This window comes from Cyprinodon tularosa, unplaced genomic scaffold, assembly GCF_016077235.1.
Source record: "Cyprinodon tularosa strain WSP-4 unplaced genomic scaffold, ASM1607723v1 ctg132, whole genome shotgun sequence".
Lineage (NCBI taxonomy): Eukaryota > Metazoa > Chordata > Actinopteri > Cyprinodontiformes > Cyprinodontidae > Cyprinodon > Cyprinodon tularosa.
Window position 1 is genome coordinate 30478 of NW_024038137.1, and position 24585 is coordinate 55062.

The 24585-nt window shown below is 39.2% G+C and overlaps 2 protein-coding genes across 2 annotated transcripts; one reads left to right on the forward strand and one right to left on the reverse strand.

Moving 5' to 3' along the window:
- Nucleotides 1-1826: 1826 nt before the first annotated feature.
- On the reverse strand, nt 1827-5572 carry LOC119778341 (actin, alpha cardiac muscle). The gene is made up of 8 exons (XM_038277517.1): nt 5428-5572; nt 4103-4254; nt 3890-4018; nt 3611-3806; nt 3361-3522; nt 2644-2835; nt 2193-2374; nt 1827-2089 (listed from the first exon to the last, which is right to left on the reverse strand). The coding sequence occupies exons 2-8, from the start codon at nt 4229-4231 to the stop codon at nt 1946-1948; spliced, it is 1134 nt and encodes a 377-aa protein (XP_038133445.1). The 5' UTR covers nt 4232-4254; nt 5428-5572; the 3' UTR covers nt 1827-1945.
- Nucleotides 5573-15071: 9499 nt separating this feature from the next.
- Nucleotides 15072-21408, forward strand: LOC119778373 (adenylate kinase 7-like). Its single transcript, XM_038277564.1, has 18 exons — nt 15072-15262; nt 15342-15482; nt 16094-16208; nt 16307-16401; nt 16533-16643; nt 16763-16846; nt 17673-17761; nt 17838-17928; nt 18052-18129; nt 18283-18432; nt 18691-18819; nt 19440-19545; nt 19807-19935; nt 20020-20091; nt 20213-20410; nt 20628-20845; nt 20957-21115; nt 21203-21408. Exons 1-18 carry the CDS (start codon nt 15179-15181, stop codon nt 21236-21238), a joined length of 2085 nt encoding a protein of 694 aa, XP_038133492.1. The 5' UTR covers nt 15072-15178; the 3' UTR covers nt 21239-21408.
- The last annotated feature ends 3177 nt before the right edge of the window (nt 21409-24585 follow it).

The window sequence follows — 24585 nt, forward strand, 5'->3', positions numbered from 1 at the left end:
CAAAAAGTGCAGCAGTGGTCAAAGTGTGAACAGTGCAGAGGATAAGAGACAGTGTGCAAGTTGCAGTGGTTCAGTGCAAAATGGCATTTGTGCAAAAAATGCGTTATTGAAAAATACAATGAGATGAACAATTTAAAGGGCTAAAAGTTAAAAGTTCAGCAGCATTTGATGCCCGATAATGTGCAATAGGTGCAGAGTTCGGATTGTGGATCAAAGGTTCAACAGTCTGATGGCAGTGGGGAAGAAGCTGTTGCACAACCTGGTGGATCTGCAGCGGATGCTGCGGAACCTCTTTCCAGAGGGCAGCAGGGAGAACAGTCCATGGTGGGGGTGTGAGGGGTCTTTGATGATATTACGGGCTCGGGACACACAGCGCTGTGATGAAATGTCCTTAATGGAGGGAAGAGGAGCCCCAATGATTCCTTCCGCTGTCCTCACCACCCTCCTCACATTCTTCCAGTCAGAAGCTCTGCAGCCTCCACACCACAGAGAGAGACAGCTGGTCAGAACGCTCTCTATGGTGCTTCTGTAGAAGGTTGTGAGGATGGGCGGGGGCAGGCGGGCTCTCCTCATCCTCCGCAGAAAGTACAAGCGCTTCTGTGCCCTCTTCACTAGAGATGAAGTGTTTACAGTCCAGGTGAGGTTGTCCGTGATGTGCACCCCCAGGAACTTTGTGCTGCTGACCACCTCCAGCTATACCACAGAGGGACATTAAAGATGGAATTAAAATGAATTGTAATGATGAACAGGGCCAAACGACCATCTCCTGCCACGTGAAAAGTTTGCTCATTTTTATAATATTTAAATTTTGGTAATTTTGTAGAAAACCATTTCAGTTTCAATAAGGAAATGCTTGATAACTTTGGAAGTTTAATTAGTACCTCTCTCAGCAACAGAATAATAAAATATTTTAATACAATAATAGTTTATCGTAGGGAGATTTAGTCATGTAGCTTCCAACAGATGTATCATTAACTGGTCACTCACTTATTTTCTATCATCAGGATCAGGTTTCATTGTATTCTTCTGGCTCCAAGTGGGATGGAGGCAAAAATTACCATCAGATAAATATGAAATATTGTAAAACTATTGATAGTTAAAATTTTTTGTCATTTATCAGACTACGTAACTAAAACAAAACTGATTTAAAACTGATAATAGTTACTAAAAGGGTATGAAATGCTTTGTTTGGAACCTATGAATGGACAAAGATGTTTCTGACTTTTCAATCGGTTTATTTACTGTGGTACCTTTTTGTGTTTTTGCATTGTTTTGCATATAAAATAATGATTTTTTTTTTTATCCAATCACTGATGTTTAAACATCTGAATATGGAATATATTTTAAAATGCTGCTTTTTAAAATCTTTTAAAATCAAATAACTACTAAGAACATCTTGTCAGCATTAGCTTAAGAAATGAGCTGGTGGCTGAAATACCTTTCTTTAAAAGCAAACAAGTTGGTGGAGTGGTCACTATTATTGCAAAAATGTTTTTAAGCATTTTAATTCTATCAGGCACCAATTTTTTAAATCAAGAACAGTTCAACTGAAACATCATTAGTCCGACTTTTTTATTTTCTTTAGTCAAACTGTTTTTAATATTCTCTTTTTGTTTCTGCATTTTCTATTTTATTTTTTTTCCTACTTGCTTTGATTTTATTTTATTTCCCTATATTTTAATCATGTAAAGCACTTTGCATTGTCTTTGTACTGAATTGTGCTATTCAAATAAATTTGCCTTGCCTTGTCTTGCCTTGCACTTGTATGAAACAATAAAGGCGACCAAAAAATAATTCTACAAAGACAAAAACTTCCCGTCTCTGTATTGCATTTAAAAAACTATTTATTATGACAACAGTTCATGTATATACATCACAAAACAGTAGAAATAACAATATGGAAAGTAAACTAGTTTGGTTGATGGTTTGTTTTTGGTTTGGCGGTTTAGAAGCACTTCCTGTGGACGATGGAGGGGCCGGCCTCATCGTACTCCTGCTTACTGATCCACATCTGCTGGAAGGTGGACAGAGAGGCCAGGATGGAGCCACCGATCCAAACGGAATATTTCCTCTCAGGAGGAGCAATGATCTGCAAGGAGTGAGGATGAAATAAAAAAAAGTGAGTGACCATAGAGGTATATCAGAACAGATGATAAATGCACACACAAAAAAAAAAGAAAAATCATGCTGACCTTAATCTTCATGGTGCTTGGGGCCAGAGCGGTGATCTCTTTCTGCATACGGTCAGCTATACCAGGGTACATTGTGGTACCACCAGACAACACGTTGTTGGCATAAAGGTCCTTTCGAATATCAATGTCACACTTCATGATGCTGTTGTATGCTGTCTCATGGATGCCTGCTGACTCCATACCTGAAAAAATGTAGAGAAAGAAAGGGGTTTAGCTTGTGTGGTTAATTAAATAAAAACTTTTAAATAGTTTACAGCAAATGCATCTCCATAAATAATAAACAAAATAAAACTAAAATACATCTTAATTATAACAAACTGTAGATATTCTTTCTATAATGACCCTTTTTTAACAATTGAGCATGGTAGCTTAATTTTTCCAGTGTGCTGTGTATAAAGAGGGGCTCAAATTTCAGCTTGTTTCTTTGTTTTCACGGTGGGTCATGGCTTACCGATGAAGGAAGGCTGGAAAAGGGTCTCTGGGCAGCGGAAACGCTCGTTGCCGATGGTGATGACCTGCCCATCCGGAAGCTCGTAGCTCTTTTCCAGGGAGGAGGAGGAGGCAGCCGTGGCCATTTCATTCTCAAAGTCCAGTGCTACGTAGCACAGCTTCTCCTTGATGTCTCGAACAATCTCACGCTCAGCTACACAGATAGACATATCTCTATTCAGTCAAAAAGCATCATAAAACCTTGATCATTTTAAATTCTGATAAACTAAATGATCCCAATTGGTTTAATTCAGTTGTAAGATTATTTAATCACCCAACAATTTTTATCCTCCTAATTTGAGTTGAAAACTAAATTAAACAAAATATAACCAAATATGCAAAGCTTAAGTACTTATTATAGAAGCTAACTTTAGGTGCAATCATTAGCTTTTCAGTTAAAACTTGTTTTTCTTGTAGTAATCTGTCCATGTTTGGAAAATCTTTTAAACTAGCCAGAAAAAGGGGGTTCCCCAAAATCTAAAATGTAATATGTTTTTGTCTAAAAGTTTAGGCTACGCTACATAAATCTCTTTTAGCAGTATATAGTTGTGAATTTTGTAGAAAATACAACTTTGAAGTAAGTTTCTTTTACTTTTAAAATAATTTTTTTAATGTTAACTATCCATAGTTGATTCATCACAATTTCATTTTACGGTTAAAGTTGGTACTTTCATCTTACCTGTTGTCACAAATGAGTAGCCACGCTCAGTCAGGATTTTCATCAGATAGTCTGTGAGGTCCCGACCAGCCAGATCCAGACGCATGATGGCGTGAGGCAGAGCATAGCCCTCATAGATTGGTACGTTGTGAGTCACACCATCACCAGAATCCAGTACAATACCTGTTAAAAACAGCTTTTTGTCATTCATCTGAAATGGGAGGTCTACTTTTATTGCAATGTTGCAGAGTTCCTGTAGAAAGGGACTCACCGGTGGTACGTCCCGAGGCGTACAGAGACAGGACCGCCTGGATGGCCACATACATGGCGGGGACGTTGAAGGTCTCAAACATGATCTGCGTCATCTTCTCTCTGTTAGCTTTGGGGTTGAGCGGGGCTTCAGTAAGCAAAGTGGGATGCTCCTCTGGGGCCACACGGAGCTCATTGTAGAAGGTGTGATGCCAAATCTAGAAAACATTAAACATCATTATTTGTCTTAATGTTTTAACCTCACATTCACTGTGGATTTGTTTGTATTTTCATTTCCCACCTTCTCCATGTCATCCCAGTTGGTAATAATGCCATGCTCAATAGGGTACTTCAGAGTCAAGATACCCCTCTTGCTTTGTGCCTCATCTCCTACGTAGCTGTCCTTCTGACCCATACCCACCATCACACCCTGTGAGGGACAGAAATTAATATTAGTTGCTTAAGATAAGTACTCTGATAGAAAATCACTACCTTGAGAAGGTGTTTTGCTTACCTGGTGACGGGGACGTCCAACAATGGATGGAAAGACAGCACGGGGGGCGTCATCCCCAGCAAACCCCGCCTTGACCAAGCCAGAGCCGTTGTCGCACACCAATGCGGTGGTCTCGTCATCGTCACACATGTTTGCTCTTTTTTCTTGGTCTCCTATAAAACAAAATATTTAGGAAGAAATTCTATGTATTAGTATAAAATGTTCAAATAGATGTTCCTGTTTTGTCAGGAAGCATAGTACATTGATTTTTTTTTAAACAATGTGACACTATTTTTGATATGCAGACACACTTGAGTGCCTTAATCTCCTCTTAAAGTCTTTCAGCTGTCTGAAAAGCCTGAACTGGATGCTGCCCCAATCCCCTCAAACAAACTCATATCTATTTTAAGCCTCTGGACCAACCGTCCTCCCACCCCCTCCACCCCTGCTCAGTATTTCCTTGTTAAGTCAGAAGCAGTTAACAGCTGATGCAGTGTGTCTTTTAACAAGTGTTGCAGGAGGCCTGGGTCTCCTCTCAGCTGTTGCTGCATAGTAAACTACTGTTTGGATCCAAACCATGTGCTCAGATCTTTCTGGGATGCATCCCAAGTACCAGCATCAGCACTTATTTAAGACTTTCCCAAGACACAAAACATCCTATGCTGCAGATGACTCACTGATTCTGGATGCTCAATAATGTTTCACTTAATCAGTACTTATTCAGAGCAACTGAGACTTAACGTTACTTTAAAATGTAAAATTAAGATATCATACGTGTCTATAACCACTCTAACGTTATTTGTGAAGAATGTCTTTGTTCAGCCTGTTCAGTCTGCAAAATCATGCTTTTTTTAAGAGTACAGTTTAATCTTATTGACATTAAGGTTGGATAAAACTACTGTGTATATTGACATGATAAGCCTTAAATAGTTTAAATTATTGTTAAATAAGTAAGAAAGCACAGTAATTCTGGGGTTAAAATACACCTATTCTAAAACATAATAAGTTTATTTCCTTTCAAAACTACAAACTCCTGATGATATTATAGAGCAGTCAGATGGATTTAAATGAATGAGTGTCAGGATTTCTGTCTAAATGCATAAATATATTAATGTACAAAGATTATCTTTGCCTTTTAGTCAGTTTTATGATGTTTGACTAATAATTGTGTCCAAATTGTCCTTACTTTCTACATCTTAACAGCATCATATTTCTAACATCCACTATATATCATAAATAAACAAACCCAACAATTAGATTTTTAAAAATATACCGTATCCTTTTTACAGCAATAAATTCAATATCTTCTCAAAAACAAAAACAAGTAAGTGTGCATTGGCACTCACCAAGCTGTAACCACAAGACAGGAGTTTCCTCTGGGATACAGTGGGAAGGGTGTGAGGGGCTCCTTAAATATGATTCAGCATGCTGAGGCTGGGGGCTAGTGGGTGGGCTCAGGATTTCATGCAAGTCCAAATTAAGTGTTGCTCAGCAAAACGGCAGAGTAACGTGAATCCTGTGTCAGGGATGCCACCAGATTGGTGGGATATTTCTTTGGCAGTTTTAGAGTCCTTACAGAGATATAAACAGCAGCATATGGGACTCTTATTGTTAAGAGTGACTATTAAAACACAAATTTGATGAGCTATGAGTCTATGCTTCCCTGTGATTTAGGATTAGCATATTTGAATGCAGCTTTACATTCCTTAATAATAAAACTTTTACTTTTGTTGAGCTGCAGATCAGATCCTTATCAATGAAGTCATATTAATACCTTTAATTAAAGGTGTGGATGTTTGCAGGGACTGGTTGTAATATAAGACATTTTAGAGTATTAAAGTTAAGGAGCATTCCAAGGGGACCTGCAAGAGACAGTCTGCTTGTGTCATGTCATGGTATGTGTGTGTTGAGTGAGAGGCAGTGGCGGGAGGGGGGGGTTACAGCCTGACAGCTGAAACGCAGCATTCTAAGACGGGGAGGGGGACTCTAGACCTCCAGAGAGCCGGGATGACATGTGTGGGGAGCGACGGCTGATGATGCTCAGCTCTCATTGGCTCCAGCGTCTCCTTTTAGGGAAATGGAGTGTGGACGGTGCCAGTGGCTGCACGTCACCCCGCATTGAAGGTAGAAAGATGACAGCTCAGGATCCTTATTCGTCACCTTGTAGCGCCTGCATAGTGCCCATGCCCCCTTACAAAATCCCTATCAGGCCAAGTTGAGGGCAGCAGGAATGTAAACACCCCCTGTCTCCCCCTTAATCTACCAGTGTCCTGAAAGTATTCCATTTGTAGACATGCACGGCAATCTGTGCACGAACACTAACCTACTAGACTGAAACTATGCCAAGCATGATTGACATCACGGTATCTTTAAATATTAAAAATATACTCATACATGAAACACAGATAGGTGTCTTATTATATCAAATCATTCTGTAGAATCTTCAAAACAAAGGTTTAAAAATCTAAATAATAATGAATTACCTTAGCATAACCTCTGGCAAAAAAACAAAAACAAAGGAAATATTGGTTTTAGCCAAAACACAAAAGCTATGCTTTGTTAAAATTTCACATAAATTAAGGAACCAAAGCCCATTTAAATGTTTGTTTTCCTTTTTTATCAAATTGTCAATAAAGTTTATATCAGTTATCTCTGATTTGCTATTTACTCTAAGTAAAACCACGACGCAGCTTAGTAATTGATTTTTTTGACCCCCTCAAAACTAAAAAGAGAAAAGAACATTATGTGTTTGTTTTATTGGTAAATCTTGAAATGGTAACAAAAACTTGCAAGTGCTTGCACATAGATACCGTCAGGACAATTCAAAAACCTGCTTTAAATATGAAAATAAACACAAAAAAGATCACTGGTGGAATATTAATTGGCTACTCTTTGTGAGAATCACGTCATGCTATTGAGGTAAAAACAGACGCTTGTTGATCTTTGCGAATTTGGATATTGTTGCCTGAAAATACCTACCTGACAAAACCCAACTATATTTAGTTAAATAAAGAATTAAGAACATGAGAAACACATAAAACCAGGTCAAATGGGACCTGTTAAGTACCCGTGTCTGTCTCGCCATCACATGCAGAGAGGAAGATAAAAGCGAGAACAGCAGGGTTAGTTTAAAGTCAGTTTATGCTGCTATAAAACATCCTTACATATGGTTACCAGGGGGTCCCAATAACTGAGGATGGCGCCCTGCATTTGTCCAAGCAAAGCAGGCAAGATAAACTTCTATTGATGCTGGATGTTCCACACAGTTTGTATGCAGTCATACCTATAATCAGTCATTGTTCTCAGGGCTACGGCGAAGCTTCTATATTTAGATTTTACAGCAGTGGCATCAGAGACTGTGTGTGAACCATCACTCCCATAAGTTCTAAGCAGCAGTTACTGTTTATTTAAGGGTTTAAATTTAAATTCTAACTTGTAAAATCAATGTAGAGCTTTAAATATTTAGAACAGAACAGAAAGTGCCATGTCACATTAGCCTTGGATGAAACCAGAGCTGTGTTTTGTCAACTGGTCTGTTCATCTCAAAGAAGCACTTTCTGGCAGAATCTCTGCTTTACCACTAGTCTATATCAGGATGAAACTGATTGCTCCTAAAACGGGTCATGGTTTCGAGGGATATTCGTCCTTATAAGGTAAAGCAGGAAGTCCCTCCATGTTGACAGCTGCCTTCTCTGCGTTTCAAACCTCCTACACATAAACACACTTAGGCAGCTGTTAGCATCAACTGCTGTGTAACAATCTGTCTAAGAGAGACAGGAGTATGTTCACTGTTTGACCTGAAGCAGTAGTAATGTTTGTCTGGCAAGTTAAGTCACAGCATATAAGTTTGAATTGTGGATTTGAATTAAAATGGGTTTAATCTGATTTTTCAGCACGTAATATCCCCCGGATCATATTTGAAATATGGCAAAATTGTTCATTGTTGCGATTCTGATTATATGAGGTGATTTTTTTCAACTTGGACCTGTCTGTTGCAAAGAGCTGACAGTGTTCAACAAATTGTGAGCTAAATGAGATGTTCAATGTCTTGGATGACTATTCATACCTCTGAACATTAACCCTACCCCACTCCCCCAGAACACATCATTTCAATTATCATAATTTTCTATTTGGAAAAAGACAACTCTTGTAATTTAAAGCTGTTCCCAGACAAAATTGAACTAAAGCTGTAGTAAGAGTTATTTCTAAATATATTAAAAAAACCTACTGCTCTTGAGCATCATCTATAGATTTTATTTCTTCTCCTTCCTTTTCTACAAACTGACATATAGTATAAAATATATTTTACATCTGAATTTTTTGGTATAATTTTGATAACATATCGTACAATTATAAGAAGATATATTTTTTTAACTTTACTAATTATGCTCTAATGCTGTGTCTCTTAATCACAAAAATATCAAACCTTCTAAGTCATCTAGCAAGACATCATTAAACTAATTGCTCTGTAGAACTTCAATCTTAGTTCGCTACTCTCTTCGGTTTTTCATTTTTTTTAAGTTCTTATCTGTGATGTATCTGTTCACTCAAAGCAATATAAACCTGTTACTCATATCATTTAAAAAAAATGTGTAGCTTGGTCATCCAGGAGGGACTCGGAGTAGAGCCGCTGCTCCTCCACGTCGAGAGGAGCCAGTTGAGGTGGCTAGGGCATCTGTTTAGGATGCCTCCTGGACGCCTCCCTGGTGAGGTGTTCCGGGCACGTCCCACCGGGGGGAGGCCCTGGGGAAGACCCAGGACACGCTGGAGAGACTATGTTTCTCGGCTGGCCTGGGAACGCCTTGGGGTTCCTCCTGAAGAGCTGGAAGAAGTGGCTGGGGAGAGGGAAGTCTCGGCCTCCCTTCTTAAGCTGCTGCCCCCGCGACCCGACCCCGGATAAGCGGAGGAAGATGGATGGATGGATGGATGGATGGATGGATGGATGGATGGATGGATGGATGGATGGATGGTGTAGCTTGGTTTCTCTACTGTTGGTATGGATGCTTAATATGAGGAATTCCTGCAAAGTAAAAAACAGACTGTAAGCAACCGCTGACTGTTGTTAGATGCTCTTATTTGAAATGGATACTGCAAGTAAAAGAAGCAACACATTTGTTAGGTTTCCTTAGATTTTCAATCAATCAATCTGTATGATGCTATGGAATTGATTTTGTAAAGTGCGTTGAGGGGACATTTTTTATTGAGATAAAGATTAATTGAATTTAATCTATTTGTGAAGAGGAAAGACTGGGTGAGGTTGTTTAAATTAACAAATGTATTCTTAAACTAATAAGTTAAACCAGTATATGTTTGTGTTTGTTTGTTTTTCTTTAAACAGAGAGACAGGCCTGTTTCTCTGCTCCTCTTGAAGGCCACCCCAAATACATGAACATGACTACTATAAAAACCTAACCCAGCCTTTTGGTCTGCAATATATTTATTAGTGACAATTAGAGGTTTGTAGAGGACACAAATGCAGAGACGGAGGCTAAGGTGATTTCTTGCAGATTTAGTCATTTGAGTGGTGGCAACAGAAGCAGAAATCCAGACACAATTAACCAGGGATCACAGGAACTGGAAAACAGGGATTCAGAAGGGAATGAAGAGAATCCAGCAATGAGTAACTGCAGAGGAGTATATATTCCAAACAGAACATTGAATGGAGTAATCAACTAACTGGGAGCAGGTGTGGGCAGAAGTAGCTAGAAGGGAGCTAGGGTGAAAGAAGAGAAGCACTGGGGAAAAAGAGACTAACCAGTCATCCATCCATTTTCTGACACGCTTATCCCAAGTAGGGTCGAGAGAGGTGCTGGTGCATATCTCCAGCTGTCTACGGGCAAGAGGCGGGGTACAACCTGGACAGCTCACCAATCCATCACAGGGAACACAGAGACAAAAAGGACAAACAATCATTCACACACAGAATATAGAAGCCAATTAACCTAAGAGTCATGGTTTTGGACAAAGGGATTAGCCGAAGCCGCAGTACCCAGAGAGAACCCACGCATGCTCAGGGAGAACATGCAAACTCCATGCAGAAAGACCCTGGGCTGGGAATCGAATCCGGAATGTTCTTGCTGCAAGGCAGCACTGAGCAGCCCCAGCAACTAGGGAATACAACAGGGCTTAAATATAACTAGGAATTTACCTGTACAGCGGTGACAGGTCGGCAGTCAATCCATACACACACACACACACACACACACACACACACACTTTAACCTAAGGGAAATTTAGAGTCACCAGTCAACCTAACAGTCATGTTTCTGAACCATCAAAGGAACCTGGAGTACCTGGATAGAAATGGGAAAAACATTCAGATTTCTGGTCGACATTTTGGATTATGTTAGGGGTGTTATGGATGAATCCAAAACGGGTGTGTGTGTGTGTGTGTGTGTGTGTGTGTGGGGGGGGGGGGGGGGAGACTGAATTCAAACAAAATACCTTTGTGCTGTGTGATAACTGATCACTCCACTCCACTGCTTTATTAAAAGCTTATTACTCTTGATGGGTAGAAAAAACAACCAATCAACTAGGTCCTCATTTATATGCTCTGAGTAGATGACTGGCATGTTTCAGTGAGTATCCAGATCTGTGCAAAGCAGACACTGCTTAGAGCCACCAGCAGTTGTGCTGATAAAGTCAGCTCTATAAATAAACGGAGTGCTCTGAAAGTTTCCATGTCAGCACTTCATTGTCCTGCAAAACAAGGGGATCTGGACTGGACCACAGGTGGGGCTTGACTGAACTAATAAGGACCCAAGAGACGAATGTTGCTCCGGAGGGTGTTAATGTGAAATTTCCCTACAGGAGCAAGACTGTCCCATTTCTAAAATAGTTTTGTGACATCATTCCTCCAAAAACATAAGAGGAAAAGAAGTCAAAGTGCAACATCTTCAGAGTACATGTTTTTACATGTTTAGAAGTTGTTGTAGACCAGTTGAACTCAGTAACTTTTTATTAGACAGCCAATATTGCAACAACTCTGTGCAATTGGGCATTGCAATTTATCAGGATAAATCGTGATAAATATATTTTTCTGAAATTTAAACAGAAAATCAGAATGGAAAAGAAAGGGTGGTTTAATTTATTTTAATGTGGCATGGTCAGAAGGACCTGACAGGGTGGTCATTTTGTTTTGATTTTAACCAACAACTATTTATCTGCTTTTAAAGAGTATGAATTAAACTATATTTGTGAAAGAGAGTCTACATAATGGATCCATACTATAGAAAGGCAGCAGGAGAATTACTTGTTCCCACCAAGTTAGTAGAAAACAATCTCTGAATGCACAACATATTAAGTAGCTGGACTATAGCAGCCAGAGATGGTTAAATGGACTGAACTTGTCATGAAACGCGGACAGAGGGACCCAGTATTCAAGGAGAGACAGTCAGTAGGAAAGTTCAAAACGTTTATTAGATAAACAAACCAAACAAAAGCGGAGCTGTGGCTTGCGGACACTGCAGGATGGGGAGCGGGGCACCGACACTCTGTAGGAGAAACACAGGTAAGTGACCACGATCATCTGACAAAGGATGATTATCTGAGTTGGCCACTTACCTGGTTTAACAGTCCAGTCCTAGAATGTCCCCAAGTGCTGCAGTTCCAGAGGACATGCTGGAAGCTGATCCTGGTCAGGGATCCAGAACAGACAGGAACAGACAGGAACAGGATCCAGATCAGGCAGGAACAGAACAGGTGGCAGGGTCCAGACTTCCAGGCATCCACAGGCTCCCAGGAGGGTTCGGAGTCTTACAGGGTCCGAAAGCATGATCAGGTGATCACGCACAGGAGCAGACAGGATAAGGTGCAGATGAGCAGGCTCAGTGGAAGAGGGTAGCCGAGACAGGACGTGGAACCAGAACTTGATGCAGGACCTTTAAACTGGTCTCCACCTTGGAGCCAGGCTTACTTGGATAAAAACTGAACCTCCCCGCATATAGAGCCAAAAACCCAGAGGACTCAGCAGGGAAGGAACAGTAGACGATTAGGAAACGAGAAAAACACAAAAACCCTCTTTCCTCTGGCCGCCAGGATCCAGGACATGAACCAGGAAATAAACTGAACAGACAGGGTAACAAAAAAAAAAGCACTGAATGCTCAGGCTGAACTGAATATAACCAAGAGGAAGGTGATAGGAATCAATTAAAATTGAGACAGGGAGGGAAAACGACAGGTGAAAGGAATAACTAATTAAGTAAGAGCAAACAGGCCAGATCATGACAGAATTTAAAGGGCCCCATTCAAGTCATTTTGACAAATCAAAGTTCTTTAGACTAGAGCTACATTCACCCAGCCAAACTAAAACATGCAAACACCGACAGGTGATCCACTAGTCTTCTCACAGAACCATCGCCCACACAGGATGCACCTACTCAACTGGAATGGAAAGCAAGTCCTAGTAAAGCAAGTCTTGATTTCAACAATCAGATGTTGGTAGTAGTCTGTTGGTTTCCAATGAGCATTAAATAAATTCCACAGTCTACCTGATTACTTTTATAGAAAACATAAATGTCTTTGCACTCACATTTTAACCATCTTTGTGACATACAATATTACCCTGCACCTATGGAAAAAAATCTTCTCAAACTGGTCCCAGTGGCGTCTACAGTAACCTAATCTCAATCAAAAGAGAATACCTTAAAAGTAGAGATACAGATAATTCACAAAATGGATATGCAGTTGCCAAATGTCAAGAAACCTCATGATGTTATGGTATATGAACCAAAATATTTGCGTCTAACACTGTATTATCTTTACTAAAAATAAAAAAGTTTAAATGAGAAGGAAAGACCTCATACACTAAGTGGCATCTGTTTTTCAGAGGTGTAGCCAGAAATTTTTTATAAGGGTGGCCAGGCAATAACCAATGTACACTGAGGGGTGCCTGAAAGCGGATCGGCACCAGAAACTCAGGGTCAGTCTAAACTGTTCCAACAGGAAAATTAACTAGCAAAATATCCATATTTTCTAAATAAAGACTAACTATACTTTCCTACAGCCTTTGCTAACAAATAGACGCATATATTTAAACATCCGTAATTTCTAGATAATAGGTATAGTGAATAAAACTGAGTTTTGAGTCCTGGAGCGTAAATCAATCATCACTGTCATTACTTACCTACTTGTAGAAATAAACATTTTGCATAAACTGGATATTTACAAGTACTAATATCTGCATAAATTGATTATTTGCCAAGTTTTTGATAAAATTTTTATTTATCTTTGATTTTACTGAAGACTCCTAGATGACTTGCAGAGACATAATTTTCTCTTTACCCCATATAAGACTAAATCTAGTTCTGAAAAGAGCATGACTTCTGTATTTATCATCTTTGATGTTAGTACACTATATTGCCAAAAGTATTTGCTCACCTGCCTTGACTCACATATGAGCTTAAGTGACATCCCGTTCCTAATCCATAGGGTTCAATATGACGTCGGTCCACCCTTTGCAGCTAGAACAGCTTCAACTCTTCTGGGAAGGCTGTCCACAAGGTTTAGGAGTGTGTTTATGGGAATTTTTGACCATTCTTCCAGAAGCGCATTTGTGAGGTCGCACACTGATGTTGGACGAGAAGGCCTGGCTCTCAGTCTCCGCTCTAATTCATCCCAAAGGTGTTCTATCGGGTTGAGGTCAGGACTCTGTGCAGGCCAGTCAAGTTCATCCACACCAGACTCTGTCATCCATGTCTTTATGGACCTTGCTTTGTGCACTGGTGCACAGTCATGTTGGAAGAGGAAGGGGCCAGCTCCAAACTGTTCCCACAAAGTTGGGAGCATGGAATTGTCCAAAATGTCTTGGTATGCTGAAGCATTCAGAGTTCCTTTCACTGGAACTAAGGGGCCAAGCCCAGCTCCTGAAAAACAACCTCACACCATAATCCCCCCTCCACCAAACTTTACACTTGGCACAATGCAGTCAGACAAGTACCGTTCTCCTGGCAACCGCCAAACCCAGACCCGTCCATCAGATTGCCAGATGGAGAAGCGCGATTCGTCACTCCAGAGAACGCGTCTCCACTGCTCTAGAGTCCAGTGGCGGCGTGCTTTACACCACCGCATCCGACGCTTTGCATTGCACTTGGTGATGTATGGCTTGGATGCAGCTGCTCGACCATGGAAACCCATTCCATGAAGCTCTCTGCGCACTGTTCTTGAGCTAATCTGAAGGCCACATGAAGTTTGGAGGTCTGTAGTGATTGACTCTGCAGAAAGTTGGCGACCTCTTCGCACTATGCGCGTCAGCATCCGCTGACCCCGCTCCGTCAGTTTACGTGGCCTACCACTTCGTGGCTGAGTTGCTGTCGTTCCCAAACACTTCCATTTTCTTATAATACAGCTGACAGTTGACTGTGGAATATTTAGGAGCGAGGAAATTTCACGACTGGATTTGTTGCACAGGTGGCATCCTATCACAGTTCCACGCTGGAATTCACTGAGCTCCTGAGAGCGACCCATTCTTTCACAAATGTTTGTAAAAACAGTCTGCATGCCTAGGTGCTTGAATTTATACACCTGTGGCCATGGAAGTGATTGGAACACCTGATTCCAATAATTTGGATGGGTGAGCAAATACTTTTGGCAATATAGTGTATATTGATGTGTATAATTAACCACGAAAAAATAAAAATGTTTTGAATATTACACTTGAGAGTATTACTGCTGCCACCATCTGTATTAGAGAGGAAAAAAATGGTAGGGGTGACCAATGATTGGCTAAGGGTGGCCGTGGCCACCCCTGGCCCCCCATCTAGCTCCGCCCCTGCTGTTTTTTATCTATGGAATTATTGTATAGGAAGAGATTTTAGATTAAAAGGCTAGTAATTAAAGAAAACTACCACAGACATTGTAAATTAAAAAAGCCCACTTGGTTCAAGGCCCTAATATGTAATATGTCCATCACGGGACTTAATTTAGGTCCTTACGCATTCAGCGTAGTCAGAGGGCTTTGGTCGACTGTTTTGTACGTACCTTGCGTATTCAGCGTATCTGACGGATAGCAACCGCTTATGAGTCCATAGCAACCTGAAAGACAAGTAGGACGGAACAGTTCTCAGCGGTTTTCTAGGTTGACCTTTTATATTTTTTGTGATGGATAGCATGAAGCAAAAGTCTCACGTTAAACGGGTTTTTGTAAACGACGTCGACGCATATTCTTCACGACACATTGCCGAGGTAACGGGAGAAAGATCGCAATTCCGGTCGCATTTAAAACCGACTAACTACTGTGTTTTCTCTTACCTTACCTGGTAAGGTTTTAGTTAAACCTGGAGCTGAAGAGGAGTCAGAAGATGACGAGTCACCGTCTCCCTGGGATGAACCTGCTTTTCAGATCATTGGAACTGTGTCCTCCACCAAAGGGGAGAAACTACCTTTCCTTCACCAAAAATATGTGGTGAGTCCGCAGGTTAATTATTTAGTAAATACCATTGAAAAGGATATGTAAAGTGATTAGTTTCATTTTTGGGTTAAAAAGAAACAGAATCACAGTTCATTTTACTGTAATTGTGCATTGGGCAATGTTTTGGTGCTTTGGAGGCACATTTATTTCAATTTATGCAGCATTATGATTACCCTTAGATTACCATAATTATCCACAAAGAATCAAGTATTATGCCATCACTCAGAAGAACCAGCCACAGAATTGTTCACCCACTTTAACAGACTGAAATCTGAAGCTAATCACAAAATGTTTGATGAAAAAAGATTGCATCCTAATCAGACCTTCCAACAGGACCGTGATTCCTAAAAACATTATAACATCTGGGTTTAGAAATTTGTAGAATGGATAACAAGATTGGTATTGAAATGTCCCTCCCTAAGCAACAAAGTCTGAGCTTTAAAGCAGTGTTTGTCTCAAGAACCCACCAATTAGTTATATATATATATATATATATATATATATATATATATATATATATATATATATATATATATATATATATATATATATATATATATATATATATATATATATATATATATATGTATATATATATATATCAGTCTCCATTCAGAGATGAGCTTTTGCAGCTGCTGCTGGAGTGTGATGTGGTCGTCTACAACGTCACAGAAAGCTCAACACAACAGCAGGTTGAAGAAGCAACATGGGCAGTGACAGGTACGGGTGGAAAATTACAAAAATTGCAAAAAGCGGAGACAAAAACAGCAACAATCAAGTACTGAATGTTTACTTTTTGTTTGTGTCTTTATAAACAGCCCTGCTCAATGAAATGGAAAACTTCAAATCCCGGAAATATTTCATCCTCGTCTCTTCAGTGATGACTTGGGCGATGACCAAGCCAAAAGAGGCAGTAAAAAATAAAATAATCCAAAATATATATAAAATAATATAATATACATAAGTATATAATATATATTTAAAAAAAAACAATAAGAAATTCTATTACCTAAATCTGTTTTTTATTATATATTTTAATTTCAGGATGAAGCAGAGGACTATCTCTCAGAGGAGGAGTTTATCCGAAGAAGGCCTTATCCTAGTTTCAGGAAACACAATAATCTGGAGAAACTTGTTCTCAAATTGCCCCGAGGTGTACGTAACTTTAATGCCATGATGTTTATTTCATTCTACCCCAAAGTGAATAATATCAAAAGTTATAGAAGTTTTAAAAGAACACAATTAATTCCTGTAATCAATTATCCCTTTTACAGAAAACCTCTAAATTAAAAGGTTATGTAGTAGGAGCTGGACTTCAGTATGGAATGGGAGAGGATATCTTTCACTACTTTTTTAAGGTATATATATATATATCATCATAATAAGTTATTTCTACACGCATGCTTGGTTTTTTTTCTGCTGTCGTTTTCATTTGGCTCTACCTCGGCCCCATTGTGGCTCCATGTTTCTTAACCCTCATCCAAAAATAGCTAGGTTATCCTAAGCTATTTTCTGTATTTTTTGCTGCTATAGCTTTGGGCTGCTGGATCACATAGGAACCACCTTTCCTTACTATGCTTCATTCTATCTATATTCTCCCACTGTGCAGTATTTGTCATGTTCCACTCATAACTATGTTCTATCTGCTCTTATCTCATCATAGTAGCTTCATCTGGTCTGTTCCTCCTCAGCTGTAACTCCATTCTGGAGAGAAATGTCAGCTGTGGTGCTGGCATCAACATCTCTGTTCATAGATTTTTTTTCCCCAGTTTATTTCTGTTTCTTATAATGTGACTGGCGCAAAAATAATAATTGACTTTGAAGTTTTCTGCCTTGCTGTGTCTTTCTTGGATGGGACACCTGTGGAGCTAGTTAACAGTTACCTTTTGTATCTCTGCTTCTTTCTGTATGTCTGCTTCTGTCTCCTTGAATACCAGTTGGCTTCTGCAGTTGGCCGCTCCCACTGAGCCTGGTTCTGCTTAAAGATTTTCTTCTTGTTAAAAGGGAGTTTACCTCTCCACTGTCGCTACATGCATGCTCCGTGTGAGAGATTGCTGAAGAGACACAGGGGGAGCATGTCTTGCAATCTGACAGAATGATTTTTGTAAAATGCCTTGAGATGACATGTTTTGTGAACTGGCACTATACAAATAAACTGAATTGAATTAAATTTGTGCTTTTTAGGTTTCATGGTTGATGCAGGATCCAAAGGTCCCCATATTTGGAAATGGCACAAATTACATCCCAATGATTCATGTTGGGGACCTTGGAAGGTAAATCTATGGATTATTTTTATCTTTTTGGGAAAAATAATTGCATTTAAGCTAACATGACTTTCTCTTGTTTCAGTGTGATCCAAAATATCATTAAGCTGAAGCCAAAGTTAAAGTACATCCTTGCCGTTGATGAATCCCATAACACTTTAGAGGATGTCGTAAAGGTAGTGTCAGAATTATTAAAAATTTAAATCTCATTTTTTTGTTAGTCTTTAATTTTAAACTGAGATGCACGCTGATTAAAGAATGTTAAAATGTTGGTTAAGTCTCTTGCTTTTACTCTTTAGGCCATAAGTAATGTGCTTGGGCCAGAAAAAGTCTGCAAGGTCCCCGTGGAGGATGCCATCACCATGAAAGCTTTTAAGGTACATCAGGGCCAATTTCTTTTTTTTCCTTCTTCTTTTTTTTTCAAATATTATCTTCAAACCTCAAAACTTGAGTTTTAATGTTATCTAATAAAAACATTGAGGCAATAGCTCAGATAAACCCGGATCTGATTAGTTTGTGCCTCATTCCAGCCAGAGGAACTTGATTGCCTGAGCATCAACCTACGTATGGATGCTGCTCTTGACAGTGACACATTTAGTTTTAACTGGATTTGCAGAGATGGGATGGTGGAAAACATGGAGAACATTGCAGATGAGTACAAACGTGCAAGGCAGCTTCTTGTGAGTATTTCATCCTTCAAATCCATATCAGGATTAAGGAAAATTACATTGTTTTAGTTTCTATGTTTCACTGTATAGTTGCAAACAACAATTGCCTTATTTGTGTCAACACAGTTTGTATCCAAAGATTTGATTCATTAAGTTAAAATCCCTTTTTGTTATTCAAATATAAGTTTTTATTTCTTCTAATTTTAGGTTTCTTTCATATACAGTATGACAACAGCAAGTTACACTCCTTCTGCCTCATTTGTTCTGTAGCCAATCAAAATCTTCCTGGTTGGACCTCCGGCTGCAGGGAAGACAACTGTTGCAGAGAAGCTCTGCCAGCTCTACAAATTAAACCACATCAACATCAGCAGGATGATTGAGGAGAAAACTACAAAGCTGGTTAGTGGAAACATTTGAAGACATTATACGGTTTTATGGAAAAGACAAATAGAAATTAGCACATGGTGAGAAACGTTACATGGTTTTCAAACAGCTTTACAAATGCAAAATTGAAAAGTGTGGCCTGAATTTCTGTCTAGCTCCCTTTATGCCAATGAGACCGCAAAATAAATTTCAGTGTACACATTTGCCTTTAAATGCTTAATGCCCAGATTTATTCTTAATATAAACTCTGTTGTTTTGTGAAATCCTCAAAAATGTTCTGAAGAACATTGCTGGGAAAAAAAGAAACATTGGCATGAAAACCAAGGAGCACATTAGATAACTTCACAGATAGGTTAGGTTTTACAATCACGCAATTTCAACCTACATTAAAAATATTTGGATAAGATTAGTTGATTTTAACTTTTTCTTTACTTCACAATCACATTTATGATGTGCTTTGTATTTGTCTATAACCATAGATTCTAAGTACATTGATATTTGGAGTTGCGACAAAAAGTAAAAGTGAGAAGAGTACTTTTGCAAGGTTGATTACAGCGGTTGCCGCTAGATATCCTTATACGACATGCATAAACAAATGTTTTAGTGCTCGTCATGTTTATATCTATGTTTTGCAGAGGGATTTGATAAATGAAGCCGAGCTTGATGACGTTCATGAAGAGGCTGCAGCTGCTGCACAGCAACAACTGGAAATTATTAACCAGAGCATGGAGAAGAATCAAGGTTGGTCAAAAATAGAGAACACAGTTTCAAAGAAAGGTTTCTACCAGTTAAGGCTGATTATTAAGGTTTGTTCTTTAAATTTGTTTAATTTGGGCTCACATCCTTATTTATGAAATATAAGATAATTATTTTTCAATATTTATGGACAAACTCAGGGAAAAAGTGTGCAACTTGTAGAATGTAGGTAAACTTCCTATAGTGAAATTTTAAGTAAAGCTTAATTTATATTGGTTTTGAATTTTTTTCTTGTTGTTTTTGCAGGTCAGCTGGATGAGTCTCTGATTTTTGATATTTTACGAGAAAAGCTGTACTCTAAGCCTTGTAGGAACCAAGGGTTTGTTCTTGATGGCTTTCCTGAGACATTTGAGCAAGCAAAGGTGATTTTCTCTGGTAAGTACAGTATAGTTTTTGTCAATTAATATAAAAGTTAAAAGTGTTACTTGTGAAAGGGTGATTTTATTTTTTGCTGGTCAGACGAGGAACCAGTGAGCCAGGATTCAGAATTAATCTCCAAAATCCCACGATACAACAAAATCATCACCCCAGGTTAAACTCATGACATCAATTCATTGTCAAATAAATACATTGACCTTAAATAAATGCATTGACATATACATTGACCTACAAGGGATTATGTGTTTGTTTTTTTCTTATATTTGCATTACAGAGCATGTTTTTGTCCTTGAAGCATCAGATGATTTTCTGATGAGACGAGTACAAGGACTCCCACAGAGCACAGCTGAAAAAATGAGCTACACACAGGAGGAATTTGTGCCTCGTCTGGCTCGATACCGGCAACTTTTTTGCACGCAGGAAACCTTGTTAGATTTTTTCGATTACCGGGAAATTCACCCACAATATATAGGTACAATACTGTCTGCAGAACTATATGTAATAAGGCCACAATGAGTCAACACAGCACTACAAATTAAATTTTTTGGGATCTGTCAGTACTACAATGAAAGACATCTTGCTCTTGCTGAAAAGATCAAATTCAAACCATATCCGGATAAAGGAAAATTGCATTGTTTTAGTTGCTATGTTTCACTGTATTACTGTAAGTCTGATGTCTTATTCTCCAGAGATCAACTCAGAGGATTTGGAATACGCCGGTGTTATGAAGAAGATAACAGAGGATGTGCGGGTTCCCAGGAACTACAGTCCAAATCCAGAGGAGCAGAAGGACGAGAACAGAAGGAAGGAAGAAGAGATAAAGCAGAAACTGGTTCCTGAGACTGAAGAGAAGAAAATCAGGAAGACAGCTGCACTAGCTGAGATGACAAAACATTATGACGAGTGGGTAAGTCCAGAAATTGAAGGCTTTGAAAGAGCAGATTAACTGATAAAAAAAAGAAAAGTGTTAAACATTCTAGAGTGAAAATTTAATCTCTTGTGTAAATGCATCTATTAGAAGAAGAACCTGTCGGTTGTGGAGCAGGAGGAGTCTGAGCTACTGGAGGCTAAAGCTCTTCCACTCAGAAACTACTTGATGAAGTATGTCATGCCTTCACTAAGCGCAGCCATGCTAGAGTGCTCCAAAATTAAACCGGAAGATCCGGTCGACTTTCTGGTATGAAAACATTAACCAAACAGAAAACCAGTGATCAGTGAATTCACAAGCATGTGCCATTAATAAGGTTTTGTTTGTCTTCTGCAGGCTGAACATCTTTTACAGAACAACCAAGACGACTGAATAAGATTATACAAACCATGATCTCTTTTATAAACTTATTTTGAACAGTTTGCTATGACCTATTTGTGATGGATCCATCTCAGACTCTTTGGATCTTTAAATATAAAGCCCATTTGGGATTCATAGTATATATACAGTATGTATATAGGTATATATTATAAGCCCAACTAGGGTATTGTGATGGACCGAGTTAAAAAAAACAGGAGGAGTCACTTGATATTTATTAGAAAAATAGTTTTTTTTTTTATTTTAACCCAAAAATACATGACAAAAGATAAACTGAGCTCATAAAAGAGGTCAAAAAAACAAAACTGAACTCAGGCAAAAATGTAAACAAACTGGCTGTACAAACAAACATAACTGACCTACAAAGAAATGACAGACAGGGGTATATATACTGGCTGATCAGACCAATTTAGACACAACTACAACTATAACTAAACAGAATACAATTACAAACAAAACAAATAACAGTACAGCTAAGTTTGACTAAACTAAAGACTCACAAAATGAAAATCAAAACCATTAAAGTCCAAATACCAATATTCACCTAAATGCAAAACTCATCTAAAGAAAGAAACTACACATTCCCCCGCCAACAAGGACCAGTGGTGCAGTCCAATCAGCATCCAAATTTGCTGAGCCCTGGCCCCCCATCTTTTGTCAACTTCAGAGTGTGGCCATGGATTTGGCCATCACAGGTACACTATATTGCCAAAAGTATTTGCTCACCTGCCTTGACTCACATATGAGCTTAAGTGACATCCCGTTCCTAATCCATAGGGTTCAATATGACGTCGGTCCACCCTTTGCAGCTAGAACAGCTTCAACTCTTCTGGGAAGGCTGTCCACAAGGTTTAGGAGTGTGTTTATGGGAATTTTTGACCATTCTTCCAGAAGCGCATTTGTGAGGTCGCACACTGATGTTGGACGAGAAGGCCTGGCTCTCAGTCTCCGCTCTAATTCATCCCAAAGGTGTTCTATCGGGTTGAGGTCAGGACTCTGTGCAGGCCAGTCAAGTTCATCCACACCAGACTCTGTCATCCATGTCTTTATGGACCTTGCTTTGTGCACTGGTGCACAGTCATGTTGGAAGAGGAAGGGGCCAGCTCCAAACTGTTCCCACAAAGTTGGGAGCATGGAATTGTCCAAAATGTCTTGGTATGCTGAAGCATTCAGAGTTCCTTTCACTGGAACTAAGGGGCCAAGCCCAGCTCCTGAAAAACAACCCCACACCATAATCCCCCCTCCACCAAACTTTACACTTGGCACAATGCAGTCAGACAAGTACCGTTCTCCTGGCAACCGCCAAACCCAGACCCGTCCATCAGATTGCCAGATGGAGAAGCGCGATTCGTCACTCCAGAGAACGCGTCTCCACTGCTCTAGAGTCCAGTGGCGGCGTGCTTTACACCACCGCATCCGACGCTTTGCATTGCACTTGGTGATGTATGGCTTGGATGCAGCTGCTCGCCCATGGAAACCCATTCCATGAAGCTCTCTGCGCACTGTTCTTGAGCTACATGAAGTTTGGAGGTCTGTAGTGATTGACTCTGCAGAAAGTTGGCGACCTCTTCGCACTATGCGCGTCAGCATCCGCTGACCCCGCTCCGTCAGTTTACGTGGCCTACCACTTCGTGGCTGAGTTGCTGTCGTTCCCAAACACTTCCATTTTCTTATAATACAGCTGACAGTTGACTGTGGAATATTTAGGAGCGAGGAAATTTCACGACTGGATTTGTTGCACAGGTGGCATCCTATCACAGTTCCACGCTGGAATTCACTGAGCTCCTGAGAGCGACCCATTCTTTCACAAATGTTTGTAAAAACAGTCTGCATGCCTAGGTGCTTGAATTTATACACCTGTGGCCATGGAAGTGATTGGAACACCTGATTCCAATAATTTGGATGGGTGAGCAAATACTTTTGGCAATATAGTGTATGTTTGGCTTGGTATGAAGACTTAGACAAACTTTATTGTCATTTTGTACACACAAAGCATATTTAAAGCAAAATTTCATTTGTACAGCTTTCATGAATTTTCCATTTCTTGAAGTGCAGCAGTATTTAAATCTAAACAGAGAGTGAAAAAAAAAATCATAATCTGAAAAAAACATGTTGATATGGAAGTTCAGATCGTTAAATATATATCTTGAAATTTTGCAGTGTTTTGGTGTGGTGTTGTCAGTGTGATACAATCTTTGAAAGTTAAGTAAAGCATAATTTATTTGCACAAAAATCGAGCAAAATTAACCAGCATTAACATTGATTATTCATCAGATCAAAGCACAGCTTTCCAGCATCTCTTTTATAAGACGTGCATTCTGCAGCAGTGGCTATCGTCTGCAACTCAGATGTCTTGAGTTTAAAAAAAACAAGTAGTTTAAGACATTTGTATTTAAAAGTCAGTGCAACTGAGTGAATCAAAACAGCCTAATTACCAAATGGAACAGCAATGTCCAAGAAATGGGAAGATTTTCAGAGAAGGAACCGAAAGAAAAAACAACACTCCAAAAATAACACTCCAATCGATCTAATAAAAAAAAAAAAAGAAAACATCACCAACTATGCTGAACGTACCAGTTTTATTAACATCATGTTTTTTTGTTGTATATTTTCACTCTGAAGAAAAATCTAACCTTTAATTTTAGTGTTAACATGAAGAAAAATATTCATTGTGTAGGAATAACAATTTTACCAATGCTGCACTCATCACAAGTAACATACCAATAGTATAAAAGTAGCCAATGGAGTGTTTAATTTATGCTTTTATTGTTAATCAGAGCGTCCAGATATTTCACTCAAAGTCTCTTAGCCATTCTTCAAATTGGAAAAGACAGAGGAACATACCATTCAAGTAGTTGTTGATCTTTTTTAGCACTTTTTTAGCACAGCTGCTCTCCTAAATCTGCCAATATCGTCACTCAGAGCAATAATTTATGTTTATGCTACTATTTTAAGAAAATTAAACGCCTTCCAGTCTTCTCGGTAGGAAAAAAAAAAAAGATTTCAAGTTTTCCTAATGACTAAATTACTCAACTAAGTCATCTTAAAACTGCACAATGCATAACACAGAAGGACCAAATTTCCAGCAAACATACTAACTGTATGCAGGTTTGCACTCATCCCAGCTCTGGTCTCTTTGTGCATGCAGATGGTGAGTGACTCAGCCCTGGCTCTGCTGCAGAGCCAACGCTTACTGGAAGAAGGATTATACCCTAAATGTTTCCAGTAAAGATGTAATCGTGTGTAAAGTTCTCAAACGCACAAAAACTGAAAAGGGCAGCTCAGTACTATAGTCTCTAGATGTTATTACAATGAGTATAACGGTAATGCTTCGTTTGTTT